Source organism: Caretta caretta, chromosome 17 (genome assembly GCF_965140235.1).
Source record: "Caretta caretta isolate rCarCar2 chromosome 17, rCarCar1.hap1, whole genome shotgun sequence".
NCBI lineage: Eukaryota > Metazoa > Chordata > Testudines > Cheloniidae > Caretta > Caretta caretta.
The window spans coordinates 20381933-20405041 of NC_134222.1; the positions used below are offsets into that span (position 1 = coordinate 20381933).

General features: G+C 50.5%; 1 protein-coding gene across 4 annotated transcripts; it reads left to right on the plus strand.

Moving 5' to 3' along the window:
* Window positions 1-1370: 1370 nt before the first annotated feature.
* Window positions 1371-14225, plus strand: GAS2L2 (growth arrest specific 2 like 2). Of its 4 annotated transcripts, XM_075120747.1 has the most exons (8): window positions 1371-1607; window positions 1920-2020; window positions 2104-2480; window positions 5024-5262; window positions 6070-6177; window positions 8092-8188; window positions 9146-9446; window positions 10533-14225. In XM_075120747.1, the coding sequence occupies exons 3-8, from the start codon at window positions 2123-2125 to the stop codon at window positions 12553-12555; spliced, it is 3126 nt and encodes a 1041-aa protein (XP_074976848.1). In that variant the 5' UTR covers window positions 1371-1607; window positions 1920-2020; window positions 2104-2122; the 3' UTR covers window positions 12556-14225. The 4 variants fall into 4 exon arrangements, with proteins under 4 accessions (XP_074976848.1, XP_048680206.1, XP_048680207.1 ...); XM_048824249.2 differs by lacking the exon at window positions 1920-2020; XM_048824250.2 differs by lacking the exon at window positions 1371-1607 and having other exon boundaries at window positions 1614-2020.
* The last annotated feature ends 8884 nt before the right edge of the window (window positions 14226-23109 follow it).

Below are 23109 nucleotides of genomic sequence, written 5' to 3' on the forward strand. Positions count from 1 at the left end.
AATATCTGTCCATCCACTCATGCATACTCCCAGCTCTCTTTGCCCTTGCTGGGGTCTGTTCTACCTCCCATAGCTCCCACTGAAGAACCTCTCCTTGATATAATCTCTAACCACACCCTATAGCAGCCTCCTCACCCCTCCTCTGGATCTGTGACCCCCCTTGTAATGTGACCACATCTTTCTTCGGGCTCCAGTCAGGGAAATGTGGTTCGTTTACGGGGAAAGGCCTCATCAGTATATCAGCATCTTCTCCTCGGCTCTTCTCTCTGAACGTTCACTGACCCACGAGCTCCACAGGAGGGTGGGGTAGCGCTGGCCCCACGTGTTTTGTTGCTGCCCAGCAGCCATCCATGTAAACCTCCAGAGAGGTGCCCGGTTTCATCCAGGCGCTTAGGAGATCATGGGTGCAGGGACCAGGCTGGTGCAGCGAATGACTTGGGCTGCTACGTGTGGAGGCATTAGGTGTGGCAAGACGTGGTGACATGGCCACGCTGACAGCCCAGAGATCGGTTTCTTCATCGGGAGATGCCCCATCAGCTCCCGATGGGCGGAGGCGACCCTGTGGGGCTGTGATGCAGGTGCTGTGCCCACATGGCGTGGCACCGTGGTGTGATTGTTCTGTCCTGGAAAACCGACACCAAAATGTGGTCGCCCTCCTGATCGCGCCCAAGCTCCAGTTGGCGTGTGATACCATCGACTGTTACACAGGCCGGATGAGCCCGGGCCCTGCAGTGCCTGGCTTCAAAAGGGCCAGATCCTCAGCTGGTGTGAATGGACACAGCTCTATTGACTCCAGTGCAGGTGTTTTGAGTTACACCCCAGCTGACGATCTGGCACTCTGGTTTTCAATTGAGGCAGAGGGCCAAATTTTAACCTCAGTTGTGGCTATCCGCTTTGACTAACTTCAGCAGGGCTGCGTGGGTGGAGTGGGATTTGGCCTGGTGTGTTTAGCATTTTGAGCAGGAGACTGGGACTCCTGGGGGGTCTGTCACTGACTCACTGTAGGACCTTGACCAAGCCGCTTCCCCGTCACAGTGCCTCAGTTTGCCAATCTGTAAAATGGGACAGACCTACAGTACTGCACAGAGAGGGCCGTGGGGGAGGAGGAACTGAGGATCAATTCATTAATGGTTGTAAAGTGTTTTGAGATCCTCGGAGGAAACATGCCGTAGAGTCATATGATATTTCTAAACAACCGCCCCCAAACCAATGCTCCAGACCCAAATGCTCCCAAACTTTTGGGGAGTTCAGAGTTGTTTTAAAATCTCCTGGTTTGGGACGATTGTTGCTTTAAAAAAAAAAAAAAAAGGAGTGAGGCCCATTGGTTGGGAAAGCAGGAGCCTAAGGGGTTAACGGGGAGTGTTTGTAGCAAGCCTGTGTCACCAAGGAGAAGAGAACAGCACTTGGGGAAGGAAACAAAACACTGGGCTGTCCAGGAGGGGTGATTTCCCGTTTAAATCGACTCCAGCTCCAAGCAACTGCTCGGGGGAAGGAGACAGGCTTCTGACATTCCCAAGGGGGTGAAGGGCAGGCAGCAGGAGCTCTGGGTGAAGGAGAAACGCCCCAGCTCCTTGTCGAAGAAAGAGGGAGAGCCTTCCGGGGGAAAGGTCAGTTCCCAGCCTAGGAAAGTGTGTCCCCTCGCAATGGGGCACGGCTGCAGGCAGGTTCCTCCAGGGGGATGGGGTAGCAAGGGCTCTGGGCCGTGGGCGCAGGAATGAGGCATGAGGACAGCACCTTCCAGTGGAGGGCTCGGAGGAGCCGAGCAGCGGCGTGTGGGGTGGATGGAGGAACTTGCTCTCCCTGCAGGAATGCAATTGTGATGGCTAGGGGATCTTACCCACGACTAGGGGACCAAGTGAGCTGTGCCACCAGTGAACTTGCCGCTCCTCAGGAGGGGAGAAATTTTGCAACTTTTTCAGCCTAGATCTGCAGTTTGGCAAGTCATGGCGATGGGGGGTCCAGGGACAGGCCCATGAGAACCCACTCTGGGGGCAGAGAGGTGGAAACTCACCATACCTGGGTAAGTCTGGAACCAAACCAAGGGGTTGATGGTTCAATGTCCCACATGGAAGTCTTTGATGTCCCTTCTCTGTCTCCCTTTAGCCCCGTGTCTCATGGCAAGATGGCTGGGATTCAGGGCGCCACGGTGCAGAGCATCCGGCCCTACAAGTCTAGTGAGCAGTATCTCTACGCCATGAAGGAGGACCTGGCCGAGTGGCTCAAGGAACTCTATGACTTGGACGTCAACGTTGGGTCCCTCCTGGAGGTGCTGGAGACGGGCTCCATGCTGTGCTTCCATGCCAACAACATCACCCATGTGGCCAGAGAGTTCTCCCGCGACTATCCGGGCCTGGCCCACAAGCTCCAGCTGCCCAGATACGGGGTGACCTGTAATGACTCTGCCCAGCCAGGGACCTTCCAGGCCAGGGATAACGTGTCTAACTTCATCCAGTGGTGCAGGAAGGAGATGGATATTAAAGGTAAAGGGGATTCTGATCTTTTCCTCCAGTTTCTTTCCATTATTTTCTTTTCTGTTTATTTCTAACACCTTTTTCTGCCCCCTCACCCCATGGCAATTCTTTTTCTTCTCATTATTTATTTGTCTTGCTTTGGTGCCTAGGACCACAGTCATGCACCAGGACCCCATTGTGCTGGGCGCTGTACATTATTTATTAGGTGTATTATGGTAGCCTGGAGGAGCAACAGTCATGGACCAGACCCTAGATGCTAGATGCTGTACAAACACAGAACAAAAAGATGGCCCCTGCCCCCCAAAAAGCTGACAAACTAATATACTTCGCTCTTTCTTAGCACCTTCTCTCTGAGGATCTCAAAGCACTTTGCAAACATTCAGTTAGCCCCGCCACCTCCATCTTTATCCTCCATTTATAGACAGGAGAAACTGGAGAGAAGCCGCTAGCTCAAGGTCACAAAGTGGCCCAGTTAGGGAGGCCCCAAGTGTCCTGATCCCATCCAGAGCCTTGATCACAAGTGCATTTTCCCTCCCTTCTCATTAAACTTAGCCCAAACTGAGATGCTGTCTGGGGATTGAGCGCCGAGATGAAGCATCTTAAGGAAGGGCATGATGTCTAGTATCGTGTCCTAAGGCACTGGCCTAGATTCTGTTCCTGACTCTGCCACTGAGTAGCCATGTGAGCTCGGGCAATTCAGTTCATCCCTTTGGGCTTCACTTCCCCATCTGCAAAGGGGGCCAATATCCTTTGTTTCTCCCACCTTCTTGTGTGTCTTGTGTATTTCGCTTGTCAGCTCCTTGGGGCAGGGCTAGTCTCTCACTGTGTGTACAAGCAGCGCCCAGTGCAAAGGGGCCCCGCTCTCAGTTGGGGCCTCCAGGTGCTACCACAATACGAATAATGAATAACAATAAGAACAAGGCATTGGGAGTCAGAACACTTTCCCCGCCCCCTAAAAAAGGAATTGCAAATCTGATTTCAAGTTAGCACTGTCAACCCTACAATAACAACAAACTGCAGTAGGGACAGGAGTTGGCAAAGGGACATAAGAGCGCTATGTGTCGGAGGTAGCTAGTAGATTGGATTGATTTGCATTGCCCCTTGAATATCTTCTTTCCAAAAGACACCCGAATCTTTGGCAGCCTGTGCTAAAGCCCCGTGCAACAGCAGCTGCGAATGTCGTTAACGCAGCACTGCCTTAACGCATTTCCGTATTTCCCCTCCGATTGGGGTTCAGTGCCGCGCTGGCAGCTAGGGTCGGGGAGGGGGGTGTGCGCTAACAGCGTGTGAATCTCTGCCTCGTTGACTGGCTGAGGTTGTGGCCACGTGGTTGTTTTAGTTCCTTGGTCAAAGCTGGCAGCTGGCTGCGGAAGGGCTAATCCAGGCCTTGGTTCTCTCACGCAGAACCCAGCCTCTGCTCCTCAGCTCCTTGAACAGCTGGAGCCAGGGGGGAGCCCAGATTCTGTTTAACCCTTCCCCAGCCAAAGCAATGTCTGTGCTCACGGCCTCACTTTATCAAGACATTAGCATCCACTTCCAGAAAAGCACTGGGCATGCTAGTGATTCATAGATCCAGAGAGTTTAAGACCAGTAGGGACCATTAGTTCACCTAGTCTGACCTCCTGTATAACCCAGGCCAGAGAGCTTCCCCCAGTTACTCCTGTGTTGAGCCCAGTGATTTGTGTTTGCCTCAAGCATCTCTTCCAGAAAGGCCTTATTTGGAGATGTCAAGAGATTGAGAATCCACCCCTTCCCTTGGGAGCTAGCTCCTACGGTTAATCACCCTCCCTATTAAAAATTGTGCTTTGTTTCTAACTTGAATTTGTCTGACTCTAACTACCAGCCATTGGCTTTTATTCTACTTTTCTCCCTTAGATGTAATTAAAGAGCCAGTATTGTCTCCCCACAAAGGTACCTATACACTGTGATCAAGTCACCTCTAGGTCTTCCTTTTGATACACTAAGCAGAATGAGCCCCTTCACTCTCCCACTGTAAGGTGGGTCTGAATGCCCACTTGCCTGGCATCTCATGAGCAGGATACCCCATATTTATACCTAAGGAATCCCTGATGTATGTTCATGCAAGGATACTGACACCTTGTATGTACCTACACATTTGCTTGGTATATCAAGGATTTTCCATGCAAGTACCCCTTTACTTGGCCTATCAGGGCAGGACATATCCAATATGTGTCCCACCACTTACTGTACCCCCTTAGGCCTGAAGAGGTTAAACACAGAGGGTACATCTTCACCCATGTCTTCACAGTTGGCTCCCTGCAGAATGGTAATAGGTCAGGCTGGCTCTCACTCATATTGTCTCACCACACCAGGCCTTGCTTAGCTCTTCCTACATCAGACAGTCTCTGTTGCAGAGATCTGCGGCCACGCGATTAAATGCCATCATAGCGTACATGCTGCATCCGTGGGACAATTCACCACCCCAGACACATCAGCGCTGCTGCTCTCACTGGCTCTCCCCTTGTCTCTCATTCCTTCTCTCCATCCTTCCTCTCCTTCTTCCCACGTTTCGCTCATTTGCTGTGCCTCAGAGGTGCTGATGTTTGAGACGGAGGACCTGGTGCTGAGGAAGAATGAGAAAAACTTTGTGCTGTGCCTGCTGGAGGTGTCCCGCCGGGCCTCTCGCTTCGGGATGAGTGCTCCCACCCTGATCCAAATGGAGGAGGAGATTGAGGAGGAGATCCGAGAGGAGATGGACCTCCCCCCTGAGGATACCCCACTTCCCAAGCCCCAGAGGAAGCCTTGTGACTTCAAGAACCTGGACCAGATGGTAAAGGGGTGGGGAACTGTAAGCCACTGGGGGTCTGAGTTCCCTGATACTCATTGTTCTGTCCAGGCGTGAACTTCAGGAGAACCTGACTGGGGGCCTGTCTCAATGTAGAGGGAGGTTCTCTGTTATATGCAATCTACTTTGGGACCTTTCAGGGAGGAAGGTGCTACCTGAATGTGAGAGATTCTTATTCTTGGCTCATGGGTATTTAAAACCCAGTAGAGTTAGCAGGAGTTCTGCGCTTCTGTTTCCAGCAGGCCAGACCCTCCAGTGGTTAGTGGCACTAACTGGGGTTAGAAGATAATAAGAGTCAAATTACTGAACGAAATAGTGCAAAGGGAACCGATTTCTTCAATCGTTAGCTGGCCCCAGTTAGAAATCCGAAGGTCCAAATTAGCATGGCTTAAATTTCCTGGATCTTCACATTGAGCGCTACGTGATCCTGACCTGGATCTCGTTAGAGGTTCAAGAATGTTCAGCTAATTTCCTCCCCAACCCCTGTTGGGTATTTTTATTTTTGTGATGGCTTCTGTGCTCCCAGTTTCCAAATATAGCCCGAGCCAGAAGCCTGGTTTTCAGGGCCCAAGCACAAGAAGGCAGCCGCAGAAATCTTTTCGTGTGGGATTTCCAGTCTGTTTTTACAGGATCGAGTGGCTTTGATGAGATTTGGATAAGCCCTGGCACCCCGGTCTGTCTGGAAGAGAATGGGCCTAAGGAGCCTGGCACCCCCCTCCCCAAGCTATAATGTTATCCAGGGTGTTCAGGGAGCAGCACTTTCCTCCTATTGACCGTGAATGGACTCCACAGGTCCAACACCTGGTGAGCCGCTGCACGTGCCCAGTCCAGTTCTCCATGATCAAGGTGTCTGAAGGAAAATACCGCGTGGGCGATTCCAACACCCTTATTTTTGTCAGGGTAAGTCCAGGAGGGTGCGCTTTCCAGGTGCTGTTATATTGGTCTGTGTGTTACCGGGACCGTCTCATCTAGGCTAGGGGTTGGAAGGGCACCTACACTGCTGCTCCCATCTGGGGCTGGGATGCTGTGTCCTGGGGGCGGGATTCACCAAACATGGGCTCTTCACCTCTCGTTGTGCCTGGTCCCACTCCAGAAGATGGCATGTGTCGATATGGCAAGCGAGGCGGCCAGAGTCAGAGTAACCGAGCATCGTGACCATTCGCAAGGCAGAGATTTTCATACTATGCTGCGTTAGCACAGAGCAAAACACATTCAGGCTGAATGGCAGTGAGGATTAGTGATGGGATCTGCATGTCTTCACCTTAAGTAGGATGGGACAGCTCAGTGGGGACCCAACACGGAAGCCCTCTGATGTCACTTGGTGAAATGAGTCACTCCACTTCCTAGTGGGACAGGGGACCATGTCTCAAAACCCCTCCACCCCAGCCGGCCCATTGGTTGGACTGACTGGGCCATGGAGCGTGCGTTCCCCTTTCTCCCTAGAAGTGCTCTCTCTGGGTGAGAAATGAATGGGGCTGCAGGAGGGAAGCTCCCCTTGGTGCTGCCAGGGCCATACCAGCTGTCCAGTGGATGAGTACGGGGCTCCAGCCTCCAGAGCTGTCAGTCTGGTGCCTTTCACCAGCAGGGCATTCACTGTGGGGGGAAACATGGGTAGGGTCGTCCCTCCCTCTCTCCAACCTCCTCTGTATTCTCTCCAGTTGGTTTCTTTCAGGTCTCTAGGCCCCTTCATTAACTTTCCTGGGTGATAGCCTTTTCAGTGATTGCAGTGAAAGCCATGTGCCCTGCAGGTTATGGTTGCCTGGAGAGGACCCTCAGATTTTCTTCTCTTTGTAGGGGTGGCCACCCAGATTAACCCTCAAACCCCTCTCCTGCCGTCAGAGATGCCATCATGGTCTGACCTGCATGTACATCTCTCAATTAACTGAATAATCACTAGGTCCCCGAGGCATCCTGCTGGAGTAAGACATGGTGGTAGCAAGCTCTGTATTGTGTTGTGTGTGAGAACCTGCATATTTTCCGTGGCAGGAATCATAGGCAACTGCGCTCCTGGCTGCAGGTCCTCCACCCCTGCCGGTTCATCTGAGTGTATTCAAATTCTCTTTGGACTACATGGTTTTTTTACACATTGTCCACATGTACCTGGGTAAGAGCGGTTATTCATGTGTGCACACACCTATGTAACCATATGCATGGCTAGGTATGCATGCATAGGCAGGCATGTAAACCAAATGCGTGCATGTGTTTGCATGCGTGTATTGTAGTGTACAAGCTAAACGCCTGCTCCTGAGATGGGCTGAGCAATGAAGTCAGTGGAAGACTAGGATATTCTGCGCCGATCAGGGTCAGTCTGTAGCGTTGGGATTTCCAGAAGGGCTCAGCACATTGAATACGCACTGGCTGTGCTGTATTAACACGGCAGGTGCTGAGCTCTTTGGAAAATCTGGGGCGCCAAGCGCAGCAAAATCTGGCCCTGATCTCTTTGGAAAACCTGGCTGCACATCTGTTTGAGGATGTTATCTAGTAGCTGGCCCACAGAGAGTATGAGGTTCTCCTTTAATTCAAGGGGTAGAGGCTGTTTTGGAAGCCAAAGGTCCTGGGTTCTCTCCCCACCTATGGCCATGAAAACCACAATATGCTATGGCACCTGGAATTATTATTATGCGCATCACATATACGTGTGCATGTAACCCTGTGTGCATCCCCAGTCATGTGCCTGTGAAATACTGTATACACCTCCCTGGAAAAAAACCAACAGGATGGCGATATCCATCTGTTGAGCTTTCACTCATTTCTAAGCTCAGGACGCTGCAGGCCCAGGTGAGCCCCCGTTCATGGGTGCTCTGTTTGTTCCAGATCCTCCGGAATCATGTGATGGTGCGGGTTGGAGGTGGCTGGGACACACTGGAGCATTATCTGGATAAGCATGACCCCTGCCGGTGCACCTCGCTGTGTAAGTCTCCTTGTGCTGCTTCAGTTGGCAGATTCGATGAGTGCAGCCTTGGGGAGGTCTGCAGGGGGGGTGACTCTTCTCCTTGGATGAGGTTAGAATCTGGTGGGTGTGTCCCCTTCGCTGTCATCAGGTCCTCAGTAGTAGAAGACTGTGTGGGTCACAGCGAAGAACAGCAAAGAAGCATAGACAGACTGGAGAAGCACATCCGATCTGAACAATTCCCTAGGCTCGCCCATGGCTACGGTGCTGGGTGGAAAGCAGCTCAGCCTTTATAAATCTCTGACAGGGTCACAGGAACTTTTTGGTAGGGGTCATTTCTTTCTGGGTTCTTGTAGCAAGAGGCAGGTGCCTCCTTACAGCATGGAGAAGGCCCCAGGGAAGCCGTTTGTCTCCCATAGTGCCACTAGAGGTCAGGTTAGCACTTCAGAAGGGAGAGAGACCTGCAACACCCCAGTCCTGCCTAGGAGTGTGTGTAGGAATTGCCCTTTGGGACTATTGTATTTAGGGTTTTGTTGTTTTTTTTTGTATATTTCACAAGGTTTAAAATGCCTCAGGGAGCCAATTACGGTGGCAGAATAATGTGAGATCTGCTCACTGCATTTCAGCATCTGGACGATAGAAATGTCGTAAGACAACGAGATCTTGCTTTATTCCAGCTGAGTAAATTATTCCTAGAAGTTAAAGACCCATGTGAAATTCCTAGGTGTGCCACAGGGCCAACTTTCCAATCCATCATGAGTATTCACAAGGGATTTTCACCATGAGGCTTGGAGTGGGCTGGTGTAAATTCTGGTCTACCCCAGGCTCCATGGCGAGTTAGAACGTGCACAGTTGAATCGGAAGTGGTTGGTACTATCCGGCACTGCTTAGGTCTGGCACACCAGTACAGTCACCCCACAAGGTTAATCCACCGGAGCGTGGTGACCAGAGATACTGAGTCCCTGAATCTCTTCACAGCTCACAAGCAGGCTGTCAAGCTGACAAGCCCTCAAAGGCTGCAGGCAATACAGGTGCAGCATGAGATCAAGGTCTGCCCGACACCCAGGACAGACAACCCAAAGAAGCCCCAGCCCACCCTAATCGTGAGCAGGTCCCAAAGCCCCCTGCCCCCAGTGGAGTGGAGGACCTACACCCCCCAGAGCCTCAGCACCAGCCGGAAGCTTCGTTCATCTCCATCGCCAGATAGCACCAGCAAGAAGGATTCCAGGCTCAGGCCCCTGCGGGAGCAGTCAGAACCCAGGAGGGTCCCTTCGGCCAGGTAATGAAAAGAAGTTTGCGAAAGGCCTTGGGCTTGGTTTCCCGGATGACTCCCATGGATGCTGTGCTGAGCAGTCGGTATAGTCACTGACACTGAAGAGTTTCAGAGTAACATCCGATGAAGTGAGCTGTAGCTCACGAAAGCTTATGCTCAAATAAATTGGTTAGTCTCTAAGGTGCCACAAGTCCTCCTTTTCTTTTTGACACTGAAGAGCGGCTGGCATTGGACAAAGCTGGAGAATTACGCAGTGAACGGTACATTTTACTGCTAGCCAGGCTTCCTTTGTGGTGCCTTCCAGGACTCCCAGTGCCCCCGTTGTTCCTGTTTCGTTCCCACCTCAAAGGACCTGTTTCAAGCTTGAGCATAGTTGGCCATGGTCTTCTTCAGTGCCCATCAGGGTCATCTTGGGATCAGCTGGAGGGAGTCACTTAGCCGCTATAGGGTTTCTGCTCAAGTGAGGCCCCAGGACTGGACTGAGGGTCATTGGCAGTGCTTGTGTGTGTTAGGGTCCAGGACTGGAACAAGGGGGGGGACTGTAGGTCAGGCTTGAGGGGCACTGGCAGAGCTGTAGGACAAGGCCTGGAACGAGAAGAGGTAGAGCTGTTTCCAGGTGCAGGTAGGTTATTGGCAATCTGTGTGATGTCCCTGCGTTGATTGGGTGGGTGGTATGTCAGGGTAGAGACACGCTGGCAGAGCTGTACTGGGGCGTCTGCCCGTGCTAACTCTGACTTCAGGCAGCGCGCTCAGCCCCTCGCTCTCAGCAGCGCCAAAATGTAACTATTGTAATGTATCACAAAATGTAACCCATGCCTGTGGTTTTTAGTGGAGTTGATGACACTATGGGGCCCTGTCTTGCTGAATTTGAGCTTGTCACCACCTCCCAGAGGTGGTGGCCTGCACTGGACTTTGTGCCAGCTTGTGAGTGCATCACAAGACCAATGATTACAGCCCCTAACGAGGGATGTATACCCCCTCCCACTGCTTGTCAGCACAGAACCAGCTTCATGCCCAGAGCAACGCAGGTACCCGCCTCCCTAGGGCTAGAGGCGACTGACACATCAATCTGATGCTTTGTCTCTGTTATAGGGCAACCGAGCGGTCTGCTACTCCTTCACGGAGGCAGCAGTTTGCTGAAGAAAGATCTGCGACCCAGCAGACCTCCTCCACCCAGAGCCGGAGGGATAAGCTGTGTGTTTCTACGTCCTCCCTGACCTCACAACTGACTGGAAGTGAGGAGGATGGTTCTGGCGCCTCGGAAGCTCTCCTAGAGCCCCAGAGAGGGCGTCAGACTAGTAGAATCCCTGGGAAGAATCAGAAGGCCCCAGCTAGGCTTGTGCAAGCCAGGTGTACAGAGTCCAGGCCCCAGATGACAGTGCCAAAAGACAGAACAGCTCAGCCGTCAAGGAGCACCCAGTATGGAGTCAAACCCTTTCCACAGGCTCACAAGCCTCAGGAATCAGGGGTCAAGAGCTTTCCTGGGATGGTCCGTTCCTGCAGCCCAATGAAACCTCTTCATCTCTCCTCACAACAGGATTCCAAGGGAGCTGCACAGAGCCTCAACGGTGCACACGGCTGGGGGGATGCTGGGGTTGTGTTGCCATCCTCCCCAGTTAAACACATGGGCCAGACTCCAAAACAGGAAAGAAGCACTAAGATCCCAGTCAAAGCCGGCCCCACATTCAGCAGGCCCCCAACCCCTGTTCAGAGCCACCAGGGGGAGCCCCGCCTCCGAAACGGGTGGAAAGCCCCTGCCAGTGAAATGGCAAAAGCCCCAGCTCTCTCAAAGATCAAAGTCATGTCCAGGACTGAGGAAGGCTCTCAGGGGCACAGACAATGCAGTGGGGCAGTCAAGCCAGAGACATTGTTGACCAACCTTCCCACTAGTCCAGAAGATAGACTCGGCCTGTCAGATCCAGCAGGGAAGGACAAGGATCCAAAGGCCAAACTGGGGCAGGAGGTAGAGCCAGGGAACACCAATAACAGCAGCAGCAGGAGTGGTGGCGATCCAATAGGCTGCTCAGAGGAGAGGGAACGTGTGTATACGCCTTTGCCCATCAACCTGGCCCAGGAACAGGCGCTGTACAGGAGCCTAGAAGATGAGATCTTATCCAACATAAAGATTCTAGAGGCTGATTCGGATGAAAGCCACCACCCTGAAGGGAACCAGCTGGGCGACTTTGCCCTGGACTGCAGCCTAGCGAGCGTCACCACAGCCAGTGATGTAAGTGGGCTCAGGTCCTCCACGCCCTCCCTGTCTTCCTTTACAAGCGCCAGGCAGACCTTGCCCTGTGGCAAGGGTGTGCCCCGGAGTGGTGTCTATGTGCCCAGCGGAGAGGCAAAATGGCACCCGGCTGGATTCCGCTATGGTGATGTGATGGACGAACTCTCCCAGGGGCACAAGCCACTCCACCCAGTGGATGTGGAGAACTGGATCGCCAAGATCCCACCCAAGGGGGCTGTGAGGGTTTCCTCTCAGCCAAGTTCGCCTCTGGTGAATGGAAACCAGGTGGAAAAGAAGCTTCTGGAGCCAGAAGGGGCTTTGTTCCAGGAGAACGTGTTCAATGAAACCAAAGGCAAGCGGTCAAGGAGGCAGCCGCCTCACACAAGCCATGCAGGGTCTGCTGCAGTCAGTAGAAATAGCAAAGCTCCTCAGGCAGCCTTTGATGGCCCCAAGGCATCTATCAATTCTCCAGCCTCTGTGGGCGGCCTTGAAAAGTCCAAACTGCCTCAAGGTAAGCCCAAAAGGTCCCTGAAGAAGCCCGAACGGGTGCCATCCATCTACAAGCTAAAGCTACGCCCCAAAATCCGCCCACGCAGGGACAACAGACCTGAGAAACGGCCATCCAAAATCCCCACTCCAGTGACCTACCGACAGGCACAGAAAGTGGCCAGTGCCAAAGCCCAAGAGAAGGCCCATAGCTTAAAGCATCAGATCTGGCCAACTCAGGACAGCCTGGATAGTACAAGGCAGAACAGCACAGGAAATGCTGGGTCCGAGGAAGAGGCTTGGCTTTCAGAACACAGTGGCTCCCCACAATCTGGGAAGAAGACAGTCCTAGCAGATACCAAAGTGTGGCTCACAGAAGAAGATGAGGAATCCTGGGTCTGATGTCTTGCCTGCTGGTGCCAGTTTTGCCTCCCAGTTGTCAGTGTTTATAGCTCTACAGTGAGCCACATTCTCCTCCAGCCGCATTGGAGAAACGGGGTTAGAGAGGAGACTGCGGCCCAACAGATGAGAAGCCAGTGAACTGATGATATTGGGGGTGAAGCTGAAGTTCTCCCAGGTTCTCAGCTGAGTGGCTCAAAAAAATAACCTGTTCATTTGGGCCAAAGAAATGCGACATTTGTTTTGAAGGAAGAGAATCTAAGAGGCAGGTTTTCAAAGAGGCCTCAACATGACCCTCAAAAACTGCAGGTACAATTTTGTGCTCTCTCCTGGTTTTTGGACATGCACTAACCCCTCAAAGTGGCAAACTGAGTCCGCAATTTGGGATGAGGCATCTTTGAAAACTCGGTCCCAAGTCTGGAACTAAGAGCAGAATTTAGAACAAAGGGCGAAAACGGATAACTAACAGTGTGGTACAATGGCTGCCACATTTTTTCTTTTCCAGCAGATGGAAATGTAAATATTTTTAGTGCAAAAGTACTATCAGCAGGGGGAGATGCCAGTGATATGTCTGATCGTTTTCTCCTTGCCCCTGAGAGCCACACCAAATCCATTGTAATATTTTTCTTTGACAGATGTACTTCTAAATTCCCCTCTCAATTAATCTGGTGGATTTCCAGGGATGGTGTACTTGTGGAATTGGGAGGAGAATTTGGCCCATAAATTGCAAATACAGAGGCCAGTTTAGCCCATGCAGAGAGAAGAAAGAGCATGGTCTTGTTTTTAAAGCAGGACAACTGGGTTCAAATAATTAAATCCTTCTGTGCCTCAGTTTCCCCATCTGTAAAATGGGGCTAATAATGCTTACCTCTTAAGGCACCGAGCTTAGTGAATATTTGTAAAGCACTTTGAGATCCTCAGGTGAAAGGCACAAGAGGAAGGCAAAGTATTATTATTATTGTCCTAGATCCATGGATGACTCTTGTATTGATCCCAGTGGGAATCCCAAGTGCACTTGTAAGGCAGTATTGAGCCCTGCTTTTGAAAAGGTTCCCCCAAGATTGCTCTGCCTTTTATATGAAATGGGCAACATGCCAGCCTCATTTTGTTCACAAAATTCTCGTTGAATTCAAAGGGAGTTTTCTAAAACACTGGAAGTGGAATAGCCCACGAATTGTGTCAAAGTCCCTAATCAGACCATTTCCCCCTTTTTCATGAAATTACCGGGGCCAAATACTCAGCTGATGTAAATTTGATTTACTTCAGCTCAGGGTCTGGGCCACAGTTGCCTGCACGTATTTTAAGCTTGTCATTATTATTGTTAAACCAGTAGCCATCCATGCATTTGAAATAGGAAGTTACTTGAAACGACAAGAGCTGAAAGAAATACAATCATAGATTCAGATGGTGAGTTTGTTTTTAACCAACATGCTGGCGCTAGAGATGCTTTGTGAAATCAGGAAAGAGCCCTTTAGAGACCACCCACAGTGTCTTGATACCCACGAATGCTCTGTGTAATTTATGTGTGAATTGTCTTTACTGTTATAACTCTTGGAAATAGTATTTGAGGTGTCTATTAATAATGCTGCTTGTTCCAGTTATATAGCGTATTCCTAAACCTTTGATCACTATACAATTCTCAGTGTTTGTGCAATAGAGACATTCCAAAAACTCGTCTGATTCAGTAACTCTTCTGTTTCAGTGGGGATATGCAAAGACTGATCCATTGATAGCAACGATGCCTGTAACCCAGGGATGAAATAGCTTACTAGATGAACCCTTTGTTGCACTTTACACGGGAGAAATTTTTTCCAAAACAACCTATTTTTCCTTTGGGTCATTAAAAATCCCTAACTTTGGACCTATGGCTAGGCTTTCCAAGAGAGGATTAAATAGGAAACGTGAGTTCATAAAGACAAGAATGCAAGAGTTTACATGGTCTTTGTTAATTAGAGCTGGTGGGAATTTTCGTATTTTTGGAATGCTGATTTACAAAAATGTGGAATTTTTTGCAAAACAATGTTCTGGATTTTTAAATTTCTGTTCATTAAAGGAGGCAGCAGGAAATAGGACAGTCAGGTCCAGGCAGTAGGACAAGTCAGGTCCAGATGTGGCCTGCTCCATATTTAAGATTGTGGACAGGAGGGTGGGGGAATCAGGAATGGCAAATGGGGTCAGGAATGTAAACTGGAGTAGTAGTAATAGGATGAAATTTAATAGTGAAAAGTCCAAGGTCATACATTTAGGGATTAATAACAAGAATTTTTGTTATAAACTGGGTATGCATCACTTGGAAGTAACAGAGGAGGAGAAGGACCTCGGAGTATTGGTTGATCACAGGATGACTATGAGCTGCCAATGTGATATGGCCGTGAAAAAACTAATGTGGTCTTGGGATGCATCAGGCGAGGTATTTCCAGTAGAGATAAGGAGGTGTTAGTACCATTATACAAGGCACCTGTGAGACCTCATCTGGAATATTGTGTGCAGGTCTGGTCTCCCATGTTTAAGAAGGATGAATTCAAACTGGAACAGGTACAGAGAAGGGCTGCTAGGATGATCTGAGGAATGGAAAACCTGTCTTATGAAAGGAGACTCACTTTGTTTAGCCTAACCAAAAGAAGGCTGAGGGGAGATATGATTGCTCTCTATAAATATATCAGAGGGATAAATACCATGGAGGGAGAAGAATTATTTAAGCTCAGTACCAATGTGGACGCAAGAACAAATGGATATAAACCGGCCATCAGGAAGTTTAGACTTGAAATTAGACGAAGGTTTCTAACCATCAGACGAGTTAAGTTCTGGAACAGCCTTCCAAGGGAAGCAGTGGAGGCAAAAGACATATCTGGCTTCAAGACTAAGCTTGATAAGTTTATGGAAGGGATGATATGATGGGATAGCCTAATTATAGCAATTACTCGATCTTCAACTATTAGCGGTAGATATGCCCAATGGCCTGTGATGGGATGTTAGATGAGGTGGGATCTGAGTTACTAAAGAGAATTCTTTTCTGGGTGTCTGGCTGGTGAGTCTTGCCCACGTGCTCAGGGTTTAGCTGATCGCAATATTTGGGGTCAGGAAGGAATTTTCCTCCAGGCAGATTGGCAGAGGCCCTGGGGGTTTTTCGTCTTCCTCTGCAGGTCACTTGCTGGAGGATTCTCTGCACCTCAGTCTTTAAACCACGATTTGAGGACTTCAATAGCTCAGACATAAGTTAGAGGTTTGTAACAGGAGTGGGTGGGTGAGATTCTGTGGCCTGCGTTGTGCAGGAGGTCAGACTAGATGATCATAATGGTCCCTTCTGACCTTAAAGTCTATAATTCTATGAATGCTGTTCAACCATGTGCTGAGTGATTTGATTGGACAGTTCATCCATGTTGTTTTTTCAGGTGGCTTCAGCAAGATCTAGATCTGAACTGTAATCAGTAAGGATGATAGGAACATTAATAACTCTTTGTGCAGGTAATACTAGGTGGAGAAGTGCTTCCATCTCAATGGAACAGAGATTCAGTGAGAATTTCAATACACCCTCTACAAGAGTCTTAAAGCTGCAGGGTTGAAACTGACTTGAGAGATGTGTAGGGGTCACCGTCTTCCACCCCAATTGCAATGGGTCAGTTTTGGGATATTTTACACTTTCCATTACCCATTAAGTTGCCACATGTTCCATTTTCATTATGTTCTCTTGCTGTCATTAGAAACACATTAACAACCCCATTGTGGGTATGAGAAGTGGTTTGGAATCACTGATTCTGAGAATTACAGCCCTGGGTTTTGTTGCTTCAGCTGTTGTTGAGTGCTTGATTGCCCAACTCATTGTTTCCCTGCAAGATGGTCGGTCTAAGAACATGGATTAATTTATCCTTACAATACCCCAGTGAGCTATAGAAATATTATTACCCCCATTTTACCAGTGCGGAAACTGAGGTACAGGAAAATCAAGTGACTTATCTAAGATGACTCAGGGAGTCTATTGCATAGCTGGGAATTCAACTTTGAACCCCAGTACAGTACCATAACCACAAGATCCTCCTTCTTTTCTTGCTGTCTTTCCCTCTGGAGTATGAAAACGTTTAACAGCTTTGTCTTGTGCAGCAGCAGAGGTAATTGTAGTAAGGAAGATCCTTGTTGCTGAATTCCTTTAAAAACTGGGGATGGAAAAAGACACCAATTGAGCCGTTCTCTCAAAGCTCCCTTTAAAATATCTAACCAAAATACAGGGCATACCTTCTTGATGTCGGTGGAGGTAGCCAAAGAATGATACATTGCCCAGATGGAACAGAGGTACAGTATGAAATAGACCATAGAAATTAGAAATTGAAAATAGCCATTAATCTTCCCGGCCCCACTAATGAGGGATACATTAATGAATCAAAACAATATGTACACAGAACGTGACTGCCGTGATGCTGCCCTTTGTGTGAGTGTCTTTATCACCCTGAAGCATTCCTAAGAAATGTCTACAATTTCCTACTTCTGACAGTGCGTCTTTATTGACGGCATGCTTTGAATTCTGTTTGCTTCCAATTTTGTCCCAGACTTAGCCATGAATTTTTCAGTGAAACTTACTAAGACAATCAGCACCCTGGAGAGACCTCAGAGCTTTAGCATATTCATGGAATATCCTCTTGGTATTGACACCTTCTCATCAATTATTGGGAGTGGACCACATCCACCCTGATCGAATTGGCCCTGTCGGCACTGGTTCTCCACTTGTAAGGTAACTCCCTTCTCTTCATGTGTCAGTATATTTATGTCTGCATCTGTAACTTTCACTCCATGCATCTGAAGAAGTGGGGGTTTTACCCACGAAAGCTTATGCCCAAATAAATCTGTTAGTCTTTAAGGTGCCACTGGGCTCCTCATTGTTTTCATTGGCACAAGTCTATTTGGCAAGAAGGATCTTTTAAAAATGAAATGAAATTATTTAGCTAATCAGCTAAACATTCACTTGGAGTGGTTTCTGTTAATTTATGATCAGCCTTACGAGATAGATCAATTGAATACCTTGACAAACATAACCATGTTGGATGAGTGTCGTAAATATACAGAACCAACAAAAATGGAGAAGAACCGTCACAGACTTGTGTTTAATTTAAATGCATTGGATACAGATTAATTTCCTTTGTTCAGAACTACAAGCTCCTTGATAACCAGTCTGAAAGTAGAGCTGGTTGGAAAAGTCAGGGTGCTTTTCACAGAAAATGTTGAGGTTTTGGTAAAATATTTCTGTTGAGACCCAAGGCATTTTGATAGCGAAATGCATCTCCCATGACACACCACTGTCTCCCTTCTTGGAGAGGGTAGTTAGCACATCCTGGAAGTCACATGTTGGAGATGAATCATGGGAGATGAAGTCTGACTGGGGAGCCTGGCCTCTAGAGCAATGGTTCCCAAACTTGTTCCTCTGCTTGTGCAGGGAAAGCCCCTGCCGGGCGGGCCGGTTTGTTTACCGACCGCGTCCATAGGATTCGGCTGATCGCTGCTCCCAGTGGCCGCGGTTCGCTGCTCCAGGCCAATGGGAGCTGTTGGAAGTGGTGTGGGCCAAGGGACGTACTGGCCGCCGCTTCCAGCAGCTCCCATTGGCCTGGCGCAGCGAACCGCGGCCACTGGGAGCCACGATCGGCTGAACCTGCGGACGCGGCAGGTAAACAAACCGGCCCGGCCCGGCAGGGGCTTTCCCTGCACAAGCGGTGGAACAAGTTTGGGAACCATTGCTCTGGAGACTAGGAGTCTGAGACACCTGAATTATATCTCCCACAAGGCACCATGGCATGACAGCATTTCACACTACTTCAGCGTTTAGTTTAAATATTCCAGTTTTGGGGCATTTGGGCAAATCCAAAAAAGCCAATACTCTTTGCAAACAATTTCATTTGGTTGAAAAGCCAATTTTCTGTTGAAAAAACAGTTCATGGAAATTTTTCACCCAGCCCTCGCTGAAAGGGTTTTTTCCAAGCGCTGCTGTAGCTTCTGTAATGTCTGTAGAAACATGGGTTTGAAACTTTTTACAGTAAATTTTCCTCCGTGACTCATCACCAAGCACGCCCCTCCTCCTCTTTCAGGAAGGGTAAAACAGCTCTCTCTGCAGGGTTCGTTATCAGGAGGCAATTTAGTGATTGTTTCAAGTGGCATGAGAATTAGGCAGTCGGAGATTAGGAAGGGAGTCGGAAACAGATGGCTGGAGAAAGGGTTGGAGATCTGTGTCTTATACCTGTTGGAAACTCATTTTTCTGGATTTAAAGCTTGAAGACAAACTGCCCATCATACAGGGGGGTCCCTCTTCAGGGCTCTGTGTCTGACAGGTTAGCTAGAGGGAGCATGGATCCGGGGAGGTGGGTTAATGTGGCAGTTATCAGGTAATACACAGCAACATTATCAGGTCCCACTTGTTCCCAGGGGAAGAGGGCTTTAAAGGAGGTCAGACCTCCTCTATGTTCATAAGTCTCCATGCATTCAGTGGTGTCTGTGTGCAGCTAAAGAGACCCATATGAACAGAGATAGCCCTCTGTAGAGCAGGAAGGCCAGCTGTGACTAGGGAGGGCAGGGTAAGTGCAAAACCTGAAAGGAGGAATAGACAAACAGGGGATGACAATTCTTCGGCATGTTCTCTCATCTGCTCAGGTGCTGGATAATTGAGCATGGAGAGTCACTTGTAGAAAGAGATGGTGAGCTGCCTCCGGCAATGTTCTTGCCTTGATGGTGCCGTGGCCGTTGAGGGGGAGGAAATTGAGCTATCAGGTGGAATGTGGGGGCCCTGACGTTTCCGTGGCAGTTGGTGGTAGTGATGATGGGGGGGGTAGGGGGAAGGTAAGTTGCCAGGTGGAACATGGGGACCCTGAAGTTTCCGTGGCAGTTGGTGGTAGTGATGATGGGGAGGGTAGGGGGAAGGTAAGTTGCCAGGTGGAACGTGGGGACCCGGAAGTTTCCGTGGCAGTTGGTGGTAGTGATGATGGGGAGGGTAGGGGGAAGGTAAGTTGCCAGGTGGAACGTGGGGACCCGGAAGGTTCTGTGGCAGTTGGTGGTAGTGATGATGGGGGGGGGGTTAGGGGGAAGGTAAGTTGCCAGGTGGAACGTGGGGACCCGGAAGTTTCCGTGACAGTTGGTGGTAGTGATGATGGGGAGGGTAGGGGGAAGGTAAGTTGCCAGGTGGAATGTGGGGACCCGGAAGGTTCCGTGGCAGTTGGTGGTAGTGATGATGGGGGGGGGGTTAGGGGGAAGGTAAGTTGCCAGGTGGAACGTGGGGACCCGGAAGTTTCCGTGGCAGTTGGTGGTAGTGATGATGGGGGGGGGGAGTTAGGGGGAAGGTAAGTTGCCAGGTGGAACGTGGGGACCCGGAAGTTTCCGTGGCAGTTGGTGGTAGTGATGATGGGGGGGGGTTAGGGGGAAGGTAAGTTGCCAGGTGGAATGTGGGGACCCGGAAGGTTCCGTGGCAGTTGGTGGTAGTGATGATGGGGGGGGGTTAGGGGGAAGGTAAGTTGCCAGGTGGAACGTGGGGACCCGGAAGTTTCCGTGGCAGTTGGTGGTAGTGATGATGGGGGGGGGGGAGGTTAGGGGGAAGGTAAGTTGCCAGGTGGAATGTGGGGACCCGGAAGGTTCCGTGGCAGTTGGTGGTAGTGATGATGGGGGGGGAGGTTAGGGGGAAGGTAAGTTGCCAGGTGGAACGTGGGGACCCGGAAGGTTCCGTGGCAGTTGGTGGTAGAGATGATGGGGGGGGCAGTGGGGGGGGGAATAGGGTTGCCAACTTTCTAATAGCTGAAAACCGTACACCCCTGCCCCGCCCCTTCTCCCAAGGCCCCGCCCCCTGCTCACTCCTCTTCCCCCTCCCTCCATTGCTCGCTCTCCATCGCCCCCTCCCCCCCGTCGCTCACTCTCCGGTCTCCCGCGACTCACCTGCTGGAGCTGATGCGGAGCCTGCTGCCTGCCCAATCAGGTCACAGTGGGGGTCAGTCCCCTGAGCAAGGGGCCAGGGCAGGGAGGGATTGTCTCCATAGCGAGGAGCTAGGGCTGGGGTAATCGGGGTATGGTGGGGGTCGGTTTAAGGTTTCGTGGGACCCTGGGCCAGAGCAAGTTTGGGGCCTCCTCCCCACACCTTCCGCCTGCAGCCCTCCCCAAGGCCCCGCACTGTTCTGCTCCTTGCCCCCGTGGCCCTGCCCCTGTTCCATTCTGCCCCCCCCCCACAGCCCAGGACCTCTGTCCCCCCACTCCGGCCAGGGCCCAGGGGATGCCGCAGGGGGTAGAGCTCCCCCAGCCCCGAGGCCATGGCAGGGCACCAGAGCTCCTCCAGTCCTAGGGCCGCAGTGTAGCTTCCTCTGCCTGCCCTGTGCTTCTGTGGGGGACCAGGCTCGGGGCGCTGGGCTTTCTCTTGCCCCGCCCGCCTGCCAGGTGCTGTTGCTGGGGAGCGGAGCATGGTCGGGGCGTGGAGGCTTCCCCTTCGCAAGCCGGGGAAGGCGCTCTGCCCAGTGGAGCTAGGGAAGGTGCCGGCCCTTTTGTTTCCTGGGGACTGGGCGGGAGGGGATTGCCCTGGGTGCCACCGGGGCTCCAGTAGTGGGCACCTTCTGCCCAGGGGGACCCTGCCCTGCAAGGGGTGCTCTCCCCACTACTCATCGCCTGCAGCGCCGTGGGTGAAGACCCATTCTTTGGGGCTGTGTCCTGTGCTCCATGGCGGGCTCCTCTCTCCTCCCCCCACCCCAGGGGCAGCGCCGCCCAAGTTAGCTGGAGCAAGATGCTGGGTGCTTGGCATTGCTCCACGCTCCCCAGCCATCGGTGCATCTCCCACCCCAGGGGATACACGATTGTTCCTCCTGCCCCCCACCAAGGAAGGGTACTCTGGCCCAGTGCACCCCCCAGCCAAAGGGCAGGCATTGCTGTCTGCTGTGGCCAAGTGGACTTTTCTGACTGGATGCTGCCAGGTTCCCTTTTTGACCAGATGTTCTGGTCGAAAACCAGACACCTGGCAACGGTAGTGGAGGATAAGTTGTCAGGTGGAACGTGGGGGCCCTGCAGGTTTCATGGCAGTTAGGAAAGACAGTTGGGCAGTTCAATTAAGTGAGGTGATTAGAGTGAGTAGGAAAGGGATTGGGCATCACTGTGTTCTGAGCTCCAGCACCTACAGCTTAAGCCAAAACCCAGTAAAGTGGATGGAAGTCTGTCCATTGACTTTGGATCAGAGCCATCGTGGCCTCTCCTAAATTGGCCAACTGGGGCTTACACCACCCAGCAAATTAAGAGGATCCTTCAGAAATTACTCTAAAAAAAATCTAAAATCAAATGACCTCCTTTTTTCCCGAACACTGGAGGATAGAATTCTCTATTAAATTCTATGGGATGGTTCATTAAAAACCTACAGAAAGGTGTCCATTCTCTTTTATATTCTAGAGCACTCGTCCCTAAGTAGCAACACAGGATTATGGAGACATCACTGATGTTCCGTCACCCTTCATCTAGTGTTCCAACCTTGTAAGGGCCTCACAATGGGGTCTTCAATACAACAGGGTCTTCAATCAGCTCAGGTGGTGAGGGAGCGTTTCATGTAGGTGAAGGGCTGTGCTGGCATGGCCCCCGGACCCTCTGCCTCAATTAGTGCCAGTTATACCCAACTTGTAATGCATCTAACATTAACTATTAACCAGGTTAATATTAACTATTAACAGCTACTATTAACCAGGCCATCGTTCACAGGCTCCAGGCCTAGCTATTGGGAGATCTCACCTGGTTGGGTTAAGGAGATAGGTCCAGGCTGCAGTCTGGCTGGGGGAATTTTCCCCCTAGGTTTCCCTATCTTCATTTTAAAATTCTCTTCAGGGACCATCTTCCCTCAGGTTCTCCAGAGCGGAGCTGTGTACTCACTATTCCTGCATGTGATCATTGCCTCCAGGCTGGGGGTTGCTAGTGTTTTCAGCTAGTGTTTTCAAATTCTCACAAGGCTATGCTCTGTGGTATGGCGGGGCATCACAGGGCAAAGGGCCCTTCACATCCAGCTGGAAATCAGGTCAAGACAAAAACCAGTGGGTCTGATTCCCCCCGCCCCCCATCTCATCCCATTTGCAGCTGTGCACAGTTGCTGTAAAACACCAGCAACAGCATCCCCTTATCCAGCTGCAAATGGCCATCCAAGCTGGCTGTAGCAGTACAGAATCAGGCTCAGACAGTGCTTTTGCCTTTACACACAGTGTGTTTTTTGTGCTGCACGTCTAGTGGGCCAGCATGATCCTCACAGCCTATACTGCCTTCTTACTTGATTGTAGGTTTATGGCTTTTTGGGCAGCTCGTAAAAGTGTTCTTAAATCCCAATTATCATTCAAATTTTTCTGATTGAATTCTTCCTCCCAGCTGATCTGGCTCATAATTGTTTTCAGCTTTGTAAAACTGACCTTTTTGAGAGAGAGAGAGAGAAATAAATGTCAAGGTGTCAAGCCAGCTGTGCTTTACAAGGCAAAACACCACTATCCTTCCTCTTGGGTATGATTGAAACCAGACCAAAATAATTTCTGCTGAGTAAATAAGGTACAGTCTTCATTCAGTGTAAAACTATTCTTTTAGCTCAGTTCCTCC

Coding starts and splice junctions, on each gene's coding strand:
- GAS2L2 (XM_048824247.2), top strand. CDS start 2,066: ATGGAAGTCTTTGATGTCCCTTCTCTGTCTCCCTTTAGCCCCGTGTCT. Junction 5,263..6,069: donor TCAAGAACCTGGACCAGATG/GTAAAGGGGTGG, acceptor TGGACTCCACAG/GTCCAACACCTGGTGAGCCG. Junction 6,178..8,091: donor ACACCCTTATTTTTGTCAGG/GTAAGTCCAGGA, acceptor TGTTTGTTCCAG/ATCCTCCGGAATCATGTGAT.